This window comes from Megascapheus bottae, chromosome 6 (genome assembly GCF_031878675.1).
Source record: "Megascapheus bottae isolate mThoBot1 chromosome 6, mThoBot2.hap1, whole genome shotgun sequence".
Taxonomy (NCBI): Eukaryota; Metazoa; Chordata; class Mammalia; order Rodentia; family Geomyidae; genus Megascapheus; species Megascapheus bottae.
The window spans coordinates 39,498,166-39,518,341 of NC_143514.1; the positions used below are offsets into that span (position 1 = coordinate 39,498,166).

The window sequence follows — 20,176 nt, forward strand, 5'->3', positions numbered from 1 at the left end:
CACAGCAATAGTTGAAATTGGCTTCTTCACATCCCCTCCCCACTCTGAGCCAATAGTGACAACCAAAGGGTGCTTTCTTTAAAAGTCTGCACCCCACATGTATGGGGATCCTCTGAACTCAGAGGATCTACTACTAGAAGAGCAACTGCCCTTCCTCTCTCCCTCCCTCCCTTCCTCTTCACTCTTTTCCATTTATCTTTTTTTTGTGGTACTCAGATTTGAACTCAGGGGCTTTGCATTTGCTAGGCAAGCACTCTATACTATTTGAGCCATACAACAAGCTATAAAATAATTTACTAACTCATAAAGCTGACTTTTCCAAATAGATCAGATTTATATCTTAATTAAAGCATTTAATACAGTCTTCACAATCTTGTATAGTTTTTTTAGGTTGCATAGGTTATTGGAGGTTGATTTATAAAATAATGTATACATTTTCCTAAATATATGTTCCTATGATTAATACTAGTAACAGATCCGGTACTTAAATCTATCAACAATTACTTAACATTCAAAGTACCTATGAGAAGAAGATCAAACCCATTCAATCTTCACAGGACCAGTAATCTTTTTTCTCTGGACACCTAAATGTGAATACTTGGCTCCATTACACTTTGTGGCATTTGACTGGAGGCCCACAGCAAACCAAATACCGCCAGTGTTGAGAAAATCCAATAGTTTTTGGCCTGTGGTAGTTCTTAACAAATATTTGTTCATAAATAACATGATTGTGCTGAGAAAAACTACAGTAGTTGCCTGGATCCACACTCCTAGGAGCTTTATTTTCATTTTTTATAATTACAATTGATTTATTGCATAAATTTGTATGTGGTATAGCATATCTCTACAGGATAGAATGTAAATTAGTATCTCATTTCTTATTTTTTCCTCATTGTTGCCATCTGGCTATATAAAACAGTTTTATTTTCATGCAGTGTTGGTGGAACTATAAAATTTCAACTTCTTTTGATGATTAAGCTGTTGATTCTACTTATTAAAAAGAAGTGGGCTCTGATTAAACTATTCTGCTTTTAGAAAAGTCTACCCACATAAAATTGGTGAGACAAGGATGGTTTATAGACTGAAAAGTTGTGGTAGCCAAAATACCCTTAGGAATGGTTACATATTATGCATCCAGTAATAGAATTGCTCTGCAGTTTTAAAAAGAATAAGGTAGAATGTATAGGCTACTTTAGAAAGACCTTCAAGGAACAATAACAGGAAACAGATCATGCCCAATCATGGTTACAATTGACATTTTTAAATTGATTACTATGCTTTAAAATTTACCTCTTATTAAATAATTGTTGTAGTATTTTTGTGTTTCCAGTCCTGGGGCTTGAACTCAGGGCCTGAGCACTGTCCTTAGGTGTTCCCAAGGGTTCTACCATTTGAGCCACAGCACTATTTCTGGCTTTTTTATGTAAGTGGTACTGAGGAATTGAACCGGGTCTTCGTGAATGCTAGGCAAGCACTCTACCACTAGGTCAAACTCCCAACCCCTAAATTATTTTATTGTTACTAAAACTTTAGTAGATAGTATTGTTATAGATATATTTCTATTATGAATACATATATATACACACTATTTATTATATTATATATCAAAATACACATATATACATAATTACACATTATACATAATATCTATCTCATAAATACATAATATCTATCTAATAAATACATAATACCTATCTCATAAATTACATATTATAGATTATAAACAGTATTGTATACTATAGGTATTACATATAATTATATATAGTATTATATATAATGTATGCCATGTACAATATAGTATGTAATTATATTTAATATATATTATATAGCTATATATGATACTTGTAATATATAAAACATTACATCAATATATATTAACACGTGAATAAGACATTAATATATACATATATAATATACATATTTCTAGTAGATATATGTTTCTTTTTTTGTTATTCATTCTTTTATCCAATATTTATTAAGTGTCTTCCCTATAGCAGATATTGGCACATTGGTAGAAAGAAAGGTATGTGATGCTTTCCAACCTTTGATTTACTATTATGGTTGTGACTTTTCTTTTTGCCAGTCCTGGGCTTGAGCTTAGGGCCTGAGCAGTCTGTTCTTGGACTTTCTCAAGGCTAGAGCTCTTCTACTGAGCTTCAGCACCACTTCCGGCTTTTTCTTTTTTTTTTAATAAAAAAATGTATTTACTTAGAAGCATTCAGAATGTCAACAAAACAGCTGCCACTTTTTTTTTTTGCAATTACAGAGTGGTAATCAGTTAAAAGAACAATTATTTTGTATAAGCTGCATCAGACTACTGAAGATGAAAAAAACTACTGTCCCCATATATAACTAATTTGTGCTGTGCACCAATAAGAACCTACTTTAAATTTCCCATGCCAATTTACAATCCCCATACTGTACCAGGTAAGGTTAGTGGCTATTGAAAAGACCACCATATATGTTTCTATGTTGCACATATAACATGGTATATGTTATGTATAATAGTGGTATATATTATATATAGCATTTATCTGTAATAGAAATATATGTTTTTGTTTGTTATAAGGGGCATTGTACATAACATATTTTTCAACAACTGGTGTATTCCAAATATAATCTTGTAATCATTTCCTTCTGCTGCTACTATTAAAAAAAAGAGATTTGGTCTATTTCCTTGTTAGATATCCAGCTATCATTTTTCGGAAGTACCTAAACCGCTAGATCCCCTGGCCTGGCCTGGTCCTCAAAGAGCAATTAATGGGAGAGAATGGCATGTGATCACATAATCCACAACCTCAATGCTATGGCCCGAATGTCTTGTAGAATATGTATACTGAAATTTAGTCACCACTCTGATGAAGTGATGTGAGGCTTGCAGGCGGCGACTAAGTTTTGAAGACTGAATTCAATAATTGTGAGCATGTCTTAGAAAAGGCTTTACCGTTGGGTGGGGAGTTTGACCTGGTGGTAGAGTGCTTGGCTAACATGCACCAAGACCAGGGTTCAATTCCTCAGTACCACACATATACAGAAAAAGCTGGAAGTGGTGGTGCTGTGGCTCTAGCTTTGAGAAAGCCCAAGGACAGTGTCCAGGCCCTGAGTTCAAGCTCCAAGACTAGCAAAAAAAAAAAAAAAAGCTTTACCATTTTCTCCTTTTTTACTATTCCTAGAAGGAACACCTGTGGACACACTGTTTGTCACCTTGTGAGTAGTGTTCAAGGTGCCAGGCAGAAATCAGCCCCGGGCACACACTCCACTTTCCAGGGCCTTTCTCCTGGACTTCTTACCTTCCATAACTTTGAGAACTAAATTTTCAGTCTTTGTAAATGATTCTGTTTCAGGGACTTTAGTATAACATCAAGGGTAGAGTAAGATGAAGGGTATATTCAAAGTTGGAGTAGAAATGACACAAACAAAAAGAGATGGCTGTTTTGTGGAAGGCAAGGTGGGTAGTGTGAAAGAAAACTGCTAGATAGGTACTGTTTTGTCAAAATACAGAAAGAAAAGAAAGAGCTCTTTAGGAAATTGGAAGGGATGTAGGACCGAATGGGAGTAAACATACAGAAGCATGGACCCCCCTCTCCCCCCATTGTTGATTTAGCTGTAGCTCAGGAAGTTGACTAGGTGTAGACAGGACCCACACCACCTAGGTCCTGGTATTTCCAACTCTGACCCACTTTACAATGTGAGAGGACCTTGAAAAAAAGTTAACTGAAATAAGCCAGTCAAGGAGAATTGTCTTTATACCTAGAATAGTCAAATTCATGGAGACAACGTGGGAACATTGGCTACTAGGGGAGAGGGTAAGGGATGGAGAATGGGGAATTTGTAGAATTTAAATTTGATGGTGAAAATATTCTGGAGATGGATTTATGGTGATGGTTGCACAGCAGTGAGCTTTTAAACTGTACACTTAATAGGAGAAACAATGGTTATGATCGACTCTATGTTATGTATAATTTATTAGTTAAAGAAAGAAAAACAAACGCAGAGACCAGGCAATTAGAGAAATGATTCCAGGTTCTTCCTTCTTGCTATCAAAAGTAGCTACATCTGTATTTTGCTTTAACTGATGATAACTTGCTTCTGTTTTTTAATGACACCATGAATTAAGCACAAGCTCTGAGGTAGCTTTACATGATAGAGATGGAAAGATCCAGGTTCAGAGAGGTCATCTAATTGTCCCAAGAGCACAGAGCTAGGGAGAGAAGAAGAAATTCAAGAATTAAAACTCAAATTACTTCTAGGGTCCAAACACCTAGCCAATTCCCTGAGCAGTTTGATAGTCATGCTACTTTTCTGGGTATGTCAACATTAATATTATTTTTTCACATTATTTACTGAGAAAATATTGTTCTCTGCAGAAAGTGTGAACAGCCTGAGCACTGCAAAATGAGTATTGATTAAGGGTAGATTGTTGAGTCATAGCTGATACTTTCAGAGAGTCCACTGAACATTATAAAAGCACTTGGTCATCATTTCTTCCTCAGAGGCACAGGAGGGATTTGCACCCTTGAGGAGGCAGTTATGTGGGCCACAAGGCCTCCAGTTCCCTGGCCTGGGACTCCCCTACTCTAGGTGAGCGCCCCCAGAGGAGACCCGGCACACGGTGTTGCGCATGCGCAGCGCAGCCGCAACTCCCGGCCTCCGCCCGGGCGCTTCGGGTTTCCCCGCTGAGTCTCTCGACTTCTCCAGCGCCCCGGTTCGGTGTCCCTTCCCTCACCCCATACCCCGCTTTTCTAGATCTTCCCCGCCCCCTGCCTAGGCCGGCCTGGGGCCGCCCTTCCCCAGTGACCCCAGTATTGCACAATGCGGGAGCAAAGTCCCCGAGGGTGTGAACCCCGAAGTTCCTGCCTCTGGGCGGAGATGGGCGGCGGCCTTGCGGGGAGCCGAGGCCGCGATCGCAGCCGGAGAAACGTCGAGTGCCCGCAGGAGCCGCCGATCCCGCGCGCTCAGCCCACGGCCCGCACGCCGCCCCCCGCCCCCCGCCGCCGGCCCGCGCCGCCGCCGCCGCCGCCATGGCGGAAGTCCACAGACGTCAGCAGGCCCGGGTGAAAGGAGAAGCCCCCGCCGAGTCCTCCGCACACCGCGATGCGGAGCCGCTGGGGATGGCGCCGGCCGAAACGCTGACGCTCTTCCTGAAGCTGCTGGCCGCCGGCTTCTACGGCGTGAGCTCCTTCCTTATCGTGGTGGTGAACAAGAGCGTGCTCACCAACTACAGGTGCGGGCGGCGGGAGGCCGGCGGGCGGCCGGGCGGCGGGGAGCCCGGGGAGCCCGGGGCGGGCGGCGGGGCGGTGCCGCTCCGCGGACTTTGGCCGCACGGACTTTGGCCGAGCGGGTTGGGCGGAGCGCGCGGCGGGCCGGGGCCGGGGCCGGGGCCGGGACCGGGGCCGCGTTCGCGTTCGCGTTCCGCGGAGTTCCGCGGGGGCCGCGAGCTCCGCGCCTGTCGGGGCGCGCGGTGAAGTTGCCCGGGCACTTGGTGCCCCCCGATGCATCCCTGCATCGAGAAGGGGAGAGCGGAGCGCTGCGTGCGGGGTTTCGGGGACCCCGAGCTGCTGACAGCCTCGGGGACTCGGGGACCGCTGTGCTTGCTGTCACCGGGACTCGGGGCACACGTGTGTGTGTGCGCGCGCGCGCGTGTGACTGTGTTTTCCTTTTTTTTTTTTAAATTAAGCATGTGCAGTCGTTGGGAGAGATGTAGAAATCGATGTCTTAACTTCCGTTGCCGGAAGCCGGTTGAAATTGTTCATTACCAGACAAGATGAGACAAGTGGCCGGGCCCCCAGGCTACAAAATCCAGCGGGGTGGCTGACTTTATGAACCCCGATTTAAAAAAAATATGGTTTTTATTGAATAAAAGACAGGTATTGTTGAGAAATGAAAATGCATTTTAAAGTTGGATTCGCCGTGCCATGTGTGGGATTTTCTGACCTTTTTTTTTTTTTTTTCTCTCCCTTCCCTCCTTCTTTACCCCTTTTGTAGATTTCCCTCCTCGCTCTGTGTTGGACTTGGCCAGGTTAGTTGGAATCCTTGGCATTCCTTGGTCGGTGTAGTGAGAACCTCTGTGTGTGTCTTTCTGTGTGGAACAGTGCATCTGTGTGTGTTCTCTGTTTACAGATGGTGGCCACGGTAGCAGTTCTCTGGGTGGGAAAGGCACTCAGAATAGTCAAGTTTCCTGACTTTGACAGAAATGTACCTCGAAAGGTAAAAATAAATAAATAAACGTCACATTTTATTTTATGAAGAAGTCATTCTGTATTCGTATCAGTGCCTTGCATACTTGAAAATAGTAGCTTTGACAACCCATCCCCAGACTAACGTACATGCAGTGAAAGAATAAATGCTGTAACTTGTGTCCCTTCAAAAGTAAGAAAGGAGAAGGTTGGGTGCATGAGTCCAAAGGGTTCAAATCCCAAAACTGTTAGACAAAAAAAATTCCTAAAAACCACATTACAGGCCTTGGAGTTTGGCCTAGTGGTAAGAGTGCTTGCCTAGCATGCACGAAGACCTGGGTTCGATTCCTCGATATCACATATATAGAAAAAGACTGGAAATGGTGCTGTGGCTCCAGTGGTAGAGCATTAGCCTTGAGAAAGTCCAAGGTCAGTGTTCAGGCCCTGAGTTCAAGGCCCAGGACTGGCAAGAAATAAATAAAAAAATTAAAAACCACATTACACCAAACCAAAGTAAAACAGAAGGAAGGAAGGAATGAAAGAAGAAAGAGGACAAAAATAGGAGTCTCCTTTTCTTTTTTTCTTTTGTGCTAGTCCTGGGGTTTGAACTCAGAACCTGGGCACTATTTCTGAGCTTTCATGCTTGAGGCAAGTGCTCTGTCACTTGAGCCACAGGTCCACTTCCGGCTTTTTGGTAGTTTATTGGAAAATGGTGTGTTTCATGAACTTTCCTGCCCAGGCTGGATTTGAACACTGATGATTTTCATATCTCAGCCTCCATCTTCAGATCTCAGTCTCCTGGTTTGCTAGGATTACAGGTGTGAGCCACCAGCTCCAGCATATCTCCTGTTTCAATCAATTCACATTTGTTGGGATGACAGCAGTTTTGCAATTTCTGTGATTCATATACTGTAGTGTATCCTGCATTCATTATTGTTTGGGTTTATTTATTTTCATATTCTTCTGTCTGCCTTTGAAATTCCTTTCCTTTTTCTGTTGACTTGAGAGCCAAAGACCCTATATATTATATTTTAGAGCAAATATTTCTGCCCTCACTCAGCTGATCATATTCATATTTCTGTTTCTTTACTTTCCTGTCTCCCAGTTTCTGCTAGAGTTGTGCTCGTGTATCATAGAATAGTGAATATTGTTTGGGTGTTTCATGGGGGTCAGAATTGCTTATGAGAACTAATCTTACATTTCAAGTGGAAAGAATTTGATCATTTAAGAAAACTGTTTCTGTTTGAAAGGACTTTGTTTTAGCTGTCTTTATTATTGAGTTTTGTTATCCCTTTTTAAATTTTCTAGACGTTTCCACTACCTCTACTATATTTTGGGAACCAAATCACGGGACTGTTCAGCACAAAGAAACTGAAGTATGGATAACTTTATTTTTACTAGTGAGGTTAATATAATGTATTCTTAAAGTTGTACATAAATGTAAAAAGTTTCATTTATTACTACTGATACTGGAAAAACCAAAAAGGACCAGAAAGCTTCTACTACTAAGGTTGTGCCAAGTTTTTAGTTTCAGCCTTTTCTTTTGAAGGGAAAGAGTGGCTTTTTGTTTTGTTTTGCTTTCTTACCCACTCTTGTTTTGATATATAAGTGTTAAAATGTAGAGTGATATGAAAGATTTTCATTATTTTCTAGACCTGCAGTAGTGAAACATGTCAGGCTTGGGATTTCAGTTGGTAAATATAGTTCATAAATACTATATTGCAGGCAAATCTCACACATAATCAGTGAACAGACACAGGACTTTCAGTTTTTCTTGTAGTATAAAGTGATTAGAAACAGATTGGGATGCGGGTCCATGTATGATGACTTCTACAAAGAGGCAGTCCTGTTACTTGCCCTCCAGTCATATACCTTCTCTACTTTGTGATGGGGTGTGTGATACGAAATGAAACCACACCAAGAGAAAGACAGTCTAACAGAGTCCCAGGGCTTCATGCTTCCAAATGAACTGAAGAAAACGCTGTCAAAATGGTTGATGTAAAGTAGGAGATCTCTGAGAAAGCATTTATCATCTCCTTAAAACAAAACAAAAAAGACACCAAGAAATCTGACAGAATGACTAGTGCTGTCTGTGGGGAGAGCTCTAAGGAATCAAGTTCATTATGGGTAGGGCATCCTTTTCCATTCTCATTACCTACTTAGAAAGAAATGCAGGCTTTCTGCAGAGTGCTGCTTGTATTCTGTGTGCTTTTTTTCATCCATTATCACCCATCCGTTCATTCACACTCTCTTTTGATTGCAGTTGAGGATAAGGTACTGTGGAGTAAGATAAGATATATTCAGAAATAATCAGATTACAAGAGATTATAAGTATCTCCAGCAGAATGCCTTAGGAATTTAGGCTTCACCAAAGGATAATAAAGGAATGTCTCATGTGGTAATAATCTTATAGATGTGTTTTTGGGTGGTTTAGGCATAGAAAGGAAAGTCTGTCCACCTAGTGAACAAACCAATACACTTAAAAAAAATAAAGACTAGCATGATTATAGTCAGAGAATTTGTATAATTAACAGATTAAAATTTAAAAGTATATCATTCTGTGAAAATAGATGCATTATTCGTACCATTTAACAGTATTTTATTTTTGTAGGTATTTTTACAAGTAACTCTTTTAGACTTTCAAATCATTTATTTTTAGAGAGAAATAGGAGTTTAATCAGGTTAATGGCTTAGAATTTCCATAATGGAAGGAAGAGATTAGCATTGTTTTAAAGTACTATCTTGGAGACTCTTGCTTTCAAAATAGCAATAGATAAAACTTATTTTAACTAATCACCCTTGTTTTTGCAGCTTGCCCATGTTTACAGTTCTGAGAAGGTTCTCCATCCTGTTTACAATGTTTGCTGAAGGAGTTTTACTCAAGTAAGCTAAATTTCTAATACATAGACATACACACTTTAAAAACTTTGGAAAGGTAACCAATATATATGGCATACTTAAATTATATGGCTTTCTTTGACTGAGGCTTTTGGGAAGTTTAAGCAGCTTTTTGTCCTTGCTGTAGGAATTGATAGTTTGTGGTAGCAGAAGTTGGAAAGGTGTTACAAACGGTGTAGATATGGGGTTTACTTTCTAGAGCCTCTTACCTGCTGCTGCCATTTAGGTGAGGCTGAGTCACATACATGGAGATTTTAAATGCATTTTTATCTTGGCTGCTTTTACTGCTGTGCAACATATTTCTACTTAAAGATATTTTGACTTAAAATTTTCAAACACAGTAATAGTAACAAATGGTAATATTTTTACTATCCCAGATTATTTTTTGTATAACAACATGTTTTGCTATATATGTCTTTTAAAAAAATGTTGCAAGAGGGCTGGGAGTTTGGCCTAGTGGTAGAGTGCTTGCCTAGCATGCACAAAGACCCGGGTTCGATTCCTCAGTACCACATACATTGAAAAAAGCCAGAAGTGATGCTTTGGCTCAAGTGGTAGAGTGCCAGCCTTGAGAAAGCCCAAGGACAGTGCTCCATCCCTGAACTCAAGGCCCAGGACTAGGCGGGGCAGGGAGTTGCAAGGGCCCGGAATGTGGCCTAGTTGTAGAGTGCCTGCCTAGCATGCATGAAGCCCTGGGTTTGATTGCTTGGTATTACATACATAGAAAAAGCCAGAAGTGGTGCTGTGGCTCAAGTGGTAGAGTGCCAGCCTTGAGAAAGCTCAAGGACAATATACAGGCCCTGAGTTCAAGCCCCAGGACTGGCAAAAGAAAAAAAAAATGTATTTTTTTGATCTGTGTTGTAGGAGTTTGTATAAAGTCACAATATGTGTTTTTTTTTCTTTTTCATTATTTTGTAGGAAGACTTTTTCTTGGGGTATTAAAATGACTGTATTTGCAATGATTATTGGAGCCTTTGTAGCTGCCAGGTAAGATGTGGATATTACATTAGAAACGATCAGTAACTAGTGTTAATAAATGATCTGTTATCAAAATGAATAATTCTTTGTAGCCCAAATAGCATATCTGAAAAATATTGAAAAGATTTCAAAAAGCAAAAACATTGTGGCTATATTAAGATCTAGTGTAGCGAGGTTGTAATTTTTAGAGATGTTTACTTCATATAATTTAGGATTTGTTTACTGTCTTCTTGTTGAGCACATCTTGTCTATTTCACAATCTGTTTGGCATTGTTATACTTATTTGTGTATTCTTAACACTGAGAAGCATTGGTATAAAATTTCCTATTATAGTTGAAGAAACTGAAGCTTAAGCTCTGTAACTAGCTCAGCGTCACATACCTGGTAAGGGCAGAGCTGGAATCGCAATCTGTGCCCCCTTCCAAGCCTGAATGATTTTATACACTAGAGGCATGTTTTTACTTTATATGCTCCCAAAAAAAACAGTGTCTTTTCTTCCAGGAAGGGGGGCCAGAACAGTGGATTATTTGCCTTGTGGAATAATATCACAAATGTAGGCTAGATATTTCTATCCATTTGAAACTTTTCCCCACGTTCTTAAAGTTTCAGTTTTAAAATATATGACAGATAGCAGTGATAAAGGTTTAAAGAGAAAAGTACTGATTACCTTGATTGGATGGTTATACATTGTATACCTGTATAGAAATACTACTGTCATTTCCCATAAATATGTACAGATATTGTGTGACAATTAGAGAGAAGGGGAGAAAGGGAAGGAAGGAAAGAAGTAATAGGCAAGGAAAATGTATAACCAAAGACTCAGGAAATGTAAAATGATTGTTAGAAGCCTTGTAGAACTTTTGCTCCACCTGGCCATGCAGATCTGGATTTGCTATTGCCACAAACTCAGCCTGACACACATTTTCCATCTGTGGGTTGCGGTGTGCTTCTTGGACTGGAGCCTTTATTTTCATCATATGTTCCTATGGAACAAGTGGGAGGAATACAAGACAAATTCTTTATTTGCTGTAAATCTCTAAGTGAAGAGAGAGTAGCATAATCGGTTACTAGAATTTGATTGTATATTACACTTTTCCCTCTTTTCTTTGCTTGAACAAAAATGTGTACTTGCCACTTGCCTTTTACTCCATTTAGAAACATTTTCTTTAAGCCAATGGGAGCTCCCTTAATTAACCAACAGGGTTTCCTCAGGCCTTACTTTGGCTGAAAACAGCTTCTTAAGGACCAACCTGGTCTAACTAGAACTTTTAATGTGTGAAAGAGATGGGAAGGAAGAGAATCTGTAGAGCGTATAAGCTCAAGCCTTGGTTCCCTTTAGGTAACCTTTTTTTTTTTTTAAATAACTACTGTATGAATACTGTTGTGGAATGTAAAGCCACAATTTGACTTAAGATGCCTAATGATATGGAAGGCGTACTTCTCTCAGATTTTCATTTATACTTCACTGGTTCTAATCTTGTGTCCAGTATTCTACTAAATAATGGACATATTCAGTTTACCTGATCTCAGAGGTTTATGGAAAAATCCCTTGAGTATTTAAGTTCTTACTGTGTGCGTAGACACTTGTAGCTTGATCTCATAAATAACTATGCAAGTTAGACTTGTATTTTGTGGAAATGATGAAAAATAATAAATTAACTTTCATCTTTTTGGTTTCCTCTTTTATGAAATTGATGTCTTCAGCTTATTTTAGAAATGTTCCGTAATAGTAAATTTACTATTATGTTATCTGATGTTAGAGGATTGCAGGCCTGAGCCAGCAGGCTTGGTTCCATGACTGTTTCTAATGATGCCTTTAAGTAGCAGTGCTTCTCATTTTTTAAGAATCCCTCAGTGTGAGTATGCAATTGGCATATGTGACTAGGATTAAAGAAATACTTATATCTGATAAAATAATTTTTTAACCTAGATGAGAATATATGTTTGCACATACTTCACTTGAAATCTATCTGAGTTTAAATTAATTTTCTCTAAATGTAAATTGTTCTTAAAGTATTGCTTATGTTTTGCAGCTCTGACTTGGCATTTGATCTGGAAGGATATGTTTTTATTCTGATAAATGATGTTCTTACAGCAGCAAATGGTGCATACGTGAAACAAAAATTAGATTCAAAAGTAGGTAGCAATATTAGATCTTTGTTCCTTCCTTTTCTCCTTCTTCCTCCCCACCCCCTTCTCTTTTTGTGCATGTCCTGGCGCTTGAACTCAGAGCGTTAAAACTCTTGCTTACCTTCTTTGCTTAAGGCTGATGCTCTACCACTTTAACCACTTGTTTACTTTAGCTTTTTGCTGGTTAATTGTAGACAAGAACATCTTGGATTTTCTGTCCTAGCTGGCTTCAAACCTCAGTCCTCAGATCTTAGTCTCCTGAGTAGTTAGGATTACAAGTGTGAACCACTAAGCATCTGGCAGGTGTTTCTTTAGTAGATTCTTGCCAGTTCACCAGGGAAAAGTGTGTAATAAACAAAAGTACTTATGAAAGATTGGAAACACATAGGCTCTCTGAGAGTAAAATGTCTGTATTTTTGTTCACATAAGGAGATTAGTTTTAAATTAGGAATAGTTTTATTGGTGGCTTTTCTAGATGAAATGGTTTGAGTATTGATTTTGCAGATAGGAAAGGAGTGTATACCAAGAAAATCATCATAAATGTTTGTGGTTATGTTCTGTAGTACTTGATGTGGGATCTGGGATGAGCAGGAGATATTTGAAAGTTTTGAGGCAGTTGTGAGAGAAAGTGAGTATTGGAAGGGCCTGTAGTAGGACACTTCAGGGAGCTTTAGATTCACACGTTCTGGGTCAACACTTAAGTTTTATGGCCTGGACATCATACCTGTGAACTTTATATCTTCAGCAATTTCTATTGATAGCATGCATACAAAGCCTTTGCCAGGTATTTTTTGTTTGCATATAGACACATTAAATTTTTAGTTTCAGGTGAAGTCAGACCATCAGAAAGTTGCATATATGAGCCCCTATTTCTTTTTCTTCATTGTGAAGTTGTCTTATTGTAACAGACAGCTACATATAAAGCTACTCAGCTTTGTATATTGTTATTGAAGGAGTTGTTCTGGTATCATAATTTATCTTAAATGACTGTATGCGATACTTATCTTAGAGGTCACTCTGAACAGCTAATCTAGTTTTTAACCTCATAATTGAATCTTGTAAGTGACCGTGATTTTTATCTTATTTTCCTACCCATATTTTATCTTCAGTCAGGTGACCTTATCTGTGTAGTTCTAGTCTGCTCTATTTATTACATGCATGGCATTTTTAAAATTAACTGAGAAGAAAATAAATACAAGTACCCTGCTGGATTATAGTATTAGCACCATTGTTGGTGTCTAGTCCTCTTGTCTTGGCCAACAAGGCTTTGCCTCTTCTTCTAGGAAAGAAGTTGTAGATTGTGTAACTGTCCTAGTAGGTTGCCTTGTTTGCAGTTTTCTTTGAACTAGGTACAGGGTAGATTTGTTTCCAACATGTTTTCTTTAACTTTGCCTCTTATGTCTTGTCCTCCACTAATTCATCTTGGTGATGGAATGATGATTGTATTTAAGTGCGATCCATCAGTAAAAATTGTTTATGTATAGAGAAAAAGGAACAGCTAGACGTTTGTTTTTCCCTTTGCTTTATTCTTTAGCCCAAGTAGACCCTGATAGTATGTCATTTACATTTACCCGACAGCTTCAGCTCTCTGAAGTAGTACTGTCCAGCAGAAATTCTGTGATGAAAATCTTCATCTCTACTGTCCATTGCAAGGGGCCACTAGACATATGCAGTTCTTTGACACTGAAAAATGATTGGTTGTAATTGAGAAAGTTAACTGGAGGGTTTTTGATTACTTATAATTACATGCGACTAAAGGATGCTATTTTGGATAGGACAGTCTAGAATATATCCCCAAATCTAGAAGAAAATAAAGAGGGTTTCATAGTATTTTTACTCCTAGGAGAGAGCCCTTTAATTGCTTACTCAGGAATGACTTAGGACTTACTTACAGTAGAACAAAACTAATTGTTCTGCTTTTCCTAGTTCACAGATTACAAACAACAAGCTTAGAGGGTGGAATTTTGTTTAGAGTAGAATAAAATAGTATAAAATGTTAGCTGATAAAAAGAAGATGAACTGTAAGAAAGAAATTATGATAAAAATGTGATACAAGAGCTTTTAAGCTATTTGTCTAGCTACTTGGAAGGCTGAGGTTGGAAGAATTGAAGTTCTGGGCCATCTCAGGTAGGAAAGTCCATAAGACTCCAGATAAGCTGGGTGTGGTGGCAGATACCTGTCTGCAAAAAGGACTGAAGGTATGGCTCAGTGGTAGAATGCTCATCTAGGAAGCACTAAGACCCTGAGTTCAAAAACCCTAGCAGCACAAAGTAAAACCAACCTACCAAACAATAAACTTCAGCAATAAAGAGAACAACCTATGAGAACAAAGCACAGTAATTCAAGTTTCTGATGATGCTTCAAGTCAACTTTTAACCAATGTACTGCGCTTTAGAAATTCATATGGAGTTGGTACCTCTAATTCCAGCACTTGGGAGGCTGAGGCCAAGACGACCATAAGCTTGAACTCCAGGCTATACTTACATAGTGAAACTCTCTGTCCTGCCCCCGTCCCCCCAAAGAAAAAAAAGAAGTGAAGGGAAAAGGTATCCAAAACAAAAAAATGTGAAAGGAACAATTGATCAGTTTAGGCATTCATATTTTTATTCCTTGACAGTTGCATGGATGATATGTATCTGTGTGTTGGCTTGCTTGTACATCCTCTACTTCCTGCTACCCACCTCTGGATGTCTGGGCACCCATTCTCAAAGGTTAATACAGCTTTTTTCCTTGTTGCCTTATTAATGAGGCAAACCTGTACATTTTATGCTTGTGATCATAACTAGTTCATCGTTTGGTGTATCCTAGAGTCATTGTGACCACAGAGAGATGGTTTTAATAAATTGGAAGTTTTATTACCTATAATTTCAGGACTGCTTATAATCATAGGCCTGTGAGCATGAGTCATATGGCATGAAGACTGAGTGCTGTGTTTTATACTCAAATAAAGTTAACGAAATTAAAACTTTTCTATCTTGTCCTCTTCTTCCCCCCCCCCCCCTCTCTCTTACTCTTTGGTACTGGTAGTAGGTCTTGAACTTGGAGCCTTATACTCTCACAGCTGGCATACTACCACTTGAGCCACACCTCAACTTTCAGCATTTTTGCTGGTTACTTGGAGATGAGTCTCATGGAGGGTGGGGAGTGTAGCATTCTCATGGTAGAATGATTGCTTAGCATGCATGAAGCCCTGGGTTCGATTCCTTGGCACCACATACACAGAAAAGGTTGGAAGTGGTGCTGTGGCATAAGTGATATAGTGATATATCCATAAGTGATAGAATCAAGTGGTAGTCTTGAGAAAACTTAAGGACAGTGCCCAGGCCTGGGTTCAAGCCCCATGACTGGCAAAAAACTAAACAAAAACAGTCTCATGGACTTTTTTTTGCCTAGGTTGGCTTTGAAACATGATCCTCAAATTGACTCAGCCTTCTGAGTAGCTAGGATTACAGGTCTGGGCCATTGGTGCCTGGCTTGAATTTAAGACATTATTAACCTGCAAATCCTACAATATCATGTGTATATGTAATTGGGATAGTAGTGTGTATCAAATTTTGTTAGCTATCTGCTTAATCATGTGAAATCTGATTATTTACTATTGTAGGAGCTGGGAAAATATGGTCTACTGTATTATAATGCACTATTCATGATTCTGCCCACTTTGGCTATTGCATATTTCACAGGAGATGCACAAAAGGTAAGTCTTTCTAGTTAAGGTAAAATGACATGTTTGCCAGTTACATTATTGTTTATGTAGGCTTTGGAGTTGTTAAAAAGAAATACACTTATTAAGTGACCTTACAATGTGAATATTCTTTACCTTGCTAATATCATGCTAACCATCTTTCTTGGCAGAGAGATTGGAGACTACTAAAATGGCTCAAAATAGCTCTGGCTGTCAACATAAAAATAGTGCCTGCTAAGTAGTGCCCTTTTCTTAAATGCCAGCATGTGGGCAAGGAAAATTTTACAGTTAAACTATAAAGGGGGAGTCGAAGCTTTGAGAAGCAAGATCCCTGAAAGAACAAAATTCTTCAAATCCTAAACAAAATATCAGACATTACTAGAATTCTTTGTTTATAATTTTCATGCTGGTTTAAATACCATGTTGTTTTTTTTTTTCCTTTGAAGGTACTTAAAATTGCGTGGTGCTCTGACAATATACACAGTAACTAATAGACTAGTTTACCAATCTCCTACAGAAATCTAGTTAAGTAATGTAGAATAGAGTAGTGAAGTAATTCCTGAGATTTTTTCTCTAAAGTAAGCCCATATTCAAAGGAGAAAAGTTGATATTCTATGATTAGAATTCACAAAATTTTGCAGAATAAATGGAAACCCAGAATTTTAACCAAAGTTGTCTGTTCTAAGATTCATTCTAATTCCTCTGGCTTCTTCATAGTAAATAAGTTGATTATTCTTAGAGAATAAACAACTAGGGACTAATATTACAGGTTTTTTGTTTGTTTATTTTTGTTGCTGGTGAGGCTTGAACTCTGGGCCTGGGCACTGTCTCTGAGCTCTTCAGCTTAAGGATACCACCCTACCCCTTGAGCCACAGCGCCACTTCCAGGTTTTCTGGTGGTTAATTGGAGATAAAAGTCTCACGGACTTTAGTGCCCAGGCTGGCTTTGAACCGTGATCCTCAGATCTTAGTCTCCTGAATAGCTAGGATTACAGGCATTAGCCACCTTGCCCTGTCAGAGTTTTAAAAATTATTTACTTTTGAAATTACAATGTTCAGACTTTGAAAAATTCATTTAGGCCTGTAAAAAACTAGGACAGTGTACTGACAATTTACAAAGCTTAATTTTTTTAAAAATCCAACTCTTTTAAAGAACTGGCATAGTTCATCTTGAATGCATGTGTAAATTTCATGAATTGCTACCTCCCAACAAACCTGAATAGAAGTCTGTTGTAACTAGTAGTGTTCAGTAAGAACTCTGACCATGAAGAAAAATGGGATTGGAAACTAACATTATATACTGGTCATTTCATGTAGATAATATAATGTAGTCTTCCCCATGACTGTACAAGGTTTGAATTACCCTGTTTTATTGAGGTAAAGGACCAGAAAATCTAAATGACTTCCCTAAAGTCATCCTCTTGACAGAAAGTAGAATCCTAATTTAAACCCAAGCATCAGAATCATAATTTAAATGCAAGTGTCAGTCCAGAGGTTGTGGTCTTCTCACAGCACTCTGCCTACTCTGGCTTTATTATTTTCTTTTTCAAGTACATTTTATACTTTAGCTCTGGGATAGGAATGTACTGTAAAATAGCCAGTCCCAGCTGGGGACCTGTGGCTCATACCTATAATCCTAACTTCTCTGGAGGCTGAGACCTAAGGATCTAAGCCATTCTGGCAGGAAAGTCTGAGAGACTCCAGCTAATCACAGAGAAAGCAGGAAGTGGAGCTATGGCTCAAGTGGTAGAGTACTAGCCTTGAGCAAAAGAAGCTCAGGGATTGTATTCAGGCCCAAAGTCCAAGCCTCAAGGACTGTCACAAACAACAACAACAAAAACCCAAAATAAAAACAAGCCCCACCCATATGGCTGGCAGGTATACCACCATATATCTTAAGGCCATTGTACATGAGAAAATTGGAAGATTTAATAAAGCTAGGTTTCCTAAAGACTTAGCAAAGATAGAATTTTCACCAAGGTTTGATTTCATCAGGTAGCTTGTAGCTACTTGAATAAATTATCTAAAAGGCAGTGTTTCTTCATTCCACAGTGATGACAGTTTACACAGAACTTGTAGCATAATTTGTGCCTATTTCAGAATTTGGTAATTCATGTTTAGATGGAAGGACTTTAGTTTAAGAATGCTATACTTAGTGTGAAAAGTTACTTTACCACTAATATTAGGATGAGATCTGGGATTTTTTACTCTTCTTCCAGTTTTAAGTAGACGAGTGGAATTTAAGTAGTCTGTTTTTCCCGTGTAAATGCTAGGCAAAGGCACTTTCAAGGAAGGGTTTATTTTAGGGTTGGGGTCATAACTCAAATGGTAGAACATTTGCTTACCAGTATGACGCTCTGGGTTCAATTCCACAGAACTGAAAAAGAAAAAAAAAACATTTAATTTTTAAGAAAGATAATGATTTTGAGGAATGTCAGTTTATCTAAGTAGATTTAAGTATTCAAGTTGGAGTGTTAAACTACTTATGGAAGTTTTCTGACTCATTTGGTAGTCATATTTCCTTAGTGTTTAGTGTTTCATGTGTTTTTCATTCTCTTATTGAAAATTAATGTTACTTATGAATGTTACTTACAAAACACATATTGGGTTATAAGTGGACACACTGGCTTTTTGTTTTTTTTAAATAATCCTATGCTTTCTTCCTTAACATAGCTCCCCATCGCCACTGCTTTTCAATTAGGTCTCATACTTGCTACCACCTTAGCCATAGCTTAGTCCAATGTTCTGTCCTTCACATAGCCTCCTTCCCACATTGTGGGACAGTTACATACTATTGTGTGTCTCACTGTGTTCGAATAATGGTAAAATAATAATATAATAATAATAATAGATAATAGAAAAAAGAATGAATTAATTGATGTTCTTACCTTTTTAACACTATGAAGTCTTTCTAGGAACAGATCAGCTAACCTGAGGACAACTATTGACATAGGTTATATGGGAGAAGGCTGGGTATCCCTATCCAGGGTATAAAATAGAAGTAGGTCAGTTCTACCCATATGCTGGGATTGAGGGTAGATTGTTCCATGGAGGTTTGCCTAGAAACAAAAATAAATGTAAATGATGGAATATTTTTGTTTGATAGTTTTTTGTAGATTATGAGCTCTGACTTATGAAGTGAGAGTTCAGTTTGTATTTTTGAATTCCAAGTGAGCTTATGAGACAAGTCATTACGATTTCATTCTAAATTCAAATCAGAGTAGTATTTCTGAGCATCTTTTTTGTGCTTTGAAAGCTATTTTCATTTCTCTTAGAAAACAGGAACAATGCTATTTAACTTTTGTCTTACAAGGATAGCATTTGGCATGGTTCTGAGATAGTGTAAGATCTATCACCAAAGTGCCATGCCTGTCAGTAAATTCTACAAGCATTCAGGTTAGGAAAAATCCTTGATGTAGATTGAGTATCAGTATTTGTTGTTTAGTGGAAATAGTGGAACATAAAATTCTGACCTGCTTGGGGGCCTGTCATAGCCATGTGGCCAGGTAGTTTGCTTTTTTATTAATATCTAGTTTGGTAATGGTGGGTGTGAAGTTTCCAGGAGGGTCATAGTAGTCTAAAAAAGTCTGAAGTGTCCATGGAAAGTGGAAAGAATTTGAATGTTGCACTGGAAGATTTAGTTTCCTGTGGTCAGCAGTCTGTTGGAAGCCTTGTCAGTCAGGGTTCATATTAAAGAGTGGGATATTTGGCAAGATTTCAGGTAAGACTTTTCTAACAAGTCAGGTTTATTGTCAGTGTATGTCTCTTGAATGTTCTCTTAAAATTCAAATGAATATCTGAATATACAACATATGCACATACAATCACACACACAAAAACATGCATCTATATACATTCATCTGTTTTTGAAGAATGGATACTGTGCTTATGACACTTTATCTTTAAATAAGGTTGTTCCCAAATAAATAGTTTAATCCTATTTCTAGTGGTTAGTAATGCTTTATCTATAGTACAGTGTCTCGTACCTGACAAGATGCTTCCGTATAAGTCATTTTTCTTGATCTCCTATTAGGGACATGCTCAGGACCACACAGTGGCAGCGTTTAAACTGGAGCTGTTTTGACTGATTCCCTTGTGTGTTTGCCTGATTACAGGCTTTCCCACAGTCTGAGTAATTGTGTCCTGCCTTTGGGACTTCTGTATAGTGCTTCATACAGCACAAGGTGTCAGATGTGAGCAAATGCATATGTAGTGCCATTTAAAAGACTAGTAATAAGAATATTAATAATAAGAATACATATCGGGGGCTGGGAATGTGGCTTACTGGTAGAATGCTTGCCTAGCATGC

General features: G+C 38.6%; 1 protein-coding gene across 1 annotated transcript in view; it reads left to right on the forward strand.

The window, feature by feature from the left end:
• Positions 1–4,804: 4,804 nt before the first annotated feature.
• Slc35d1 (solute carrier family 35 member D1) overlaps positions 4,805–20,176 on the forward strand; it is a 44,998-nt gene continuing 29,626 nt past the window's right edge. The window contains exons 1-8 of the mRNA XM_090334643.1: positions 4,805–5,224; positions 5,986–6,019; positions 6,121–6,207; positions 7,485–7,552; positions 8,988–9,059; positions 9,993–10,061; positions 12,086–12,188; positions 15,787–15,879. Coding sequence (XP_090190769.1) covers positions 5,022–5,224; positions 5,986–6,019; positions 6,121–6,207; positions 7,485–7,552; positions 8,988–9,059; positions 9,993–10,061; positions 12,086–12,188; positions 15,787–15,879 — 729 coding nt within the window. The 5' untranslated portion in view covers positions 4,805–5,021. The remainder of the gene's footprint in view (positions 5,225–5,985; positions 6,020–6,120; positions 6,208–7,484; positions 7,553–8,987; positions 9,060–9,992; positions 10,062–12,085; positions 12,189–15,786; positions 15,880–20,176) is intronic.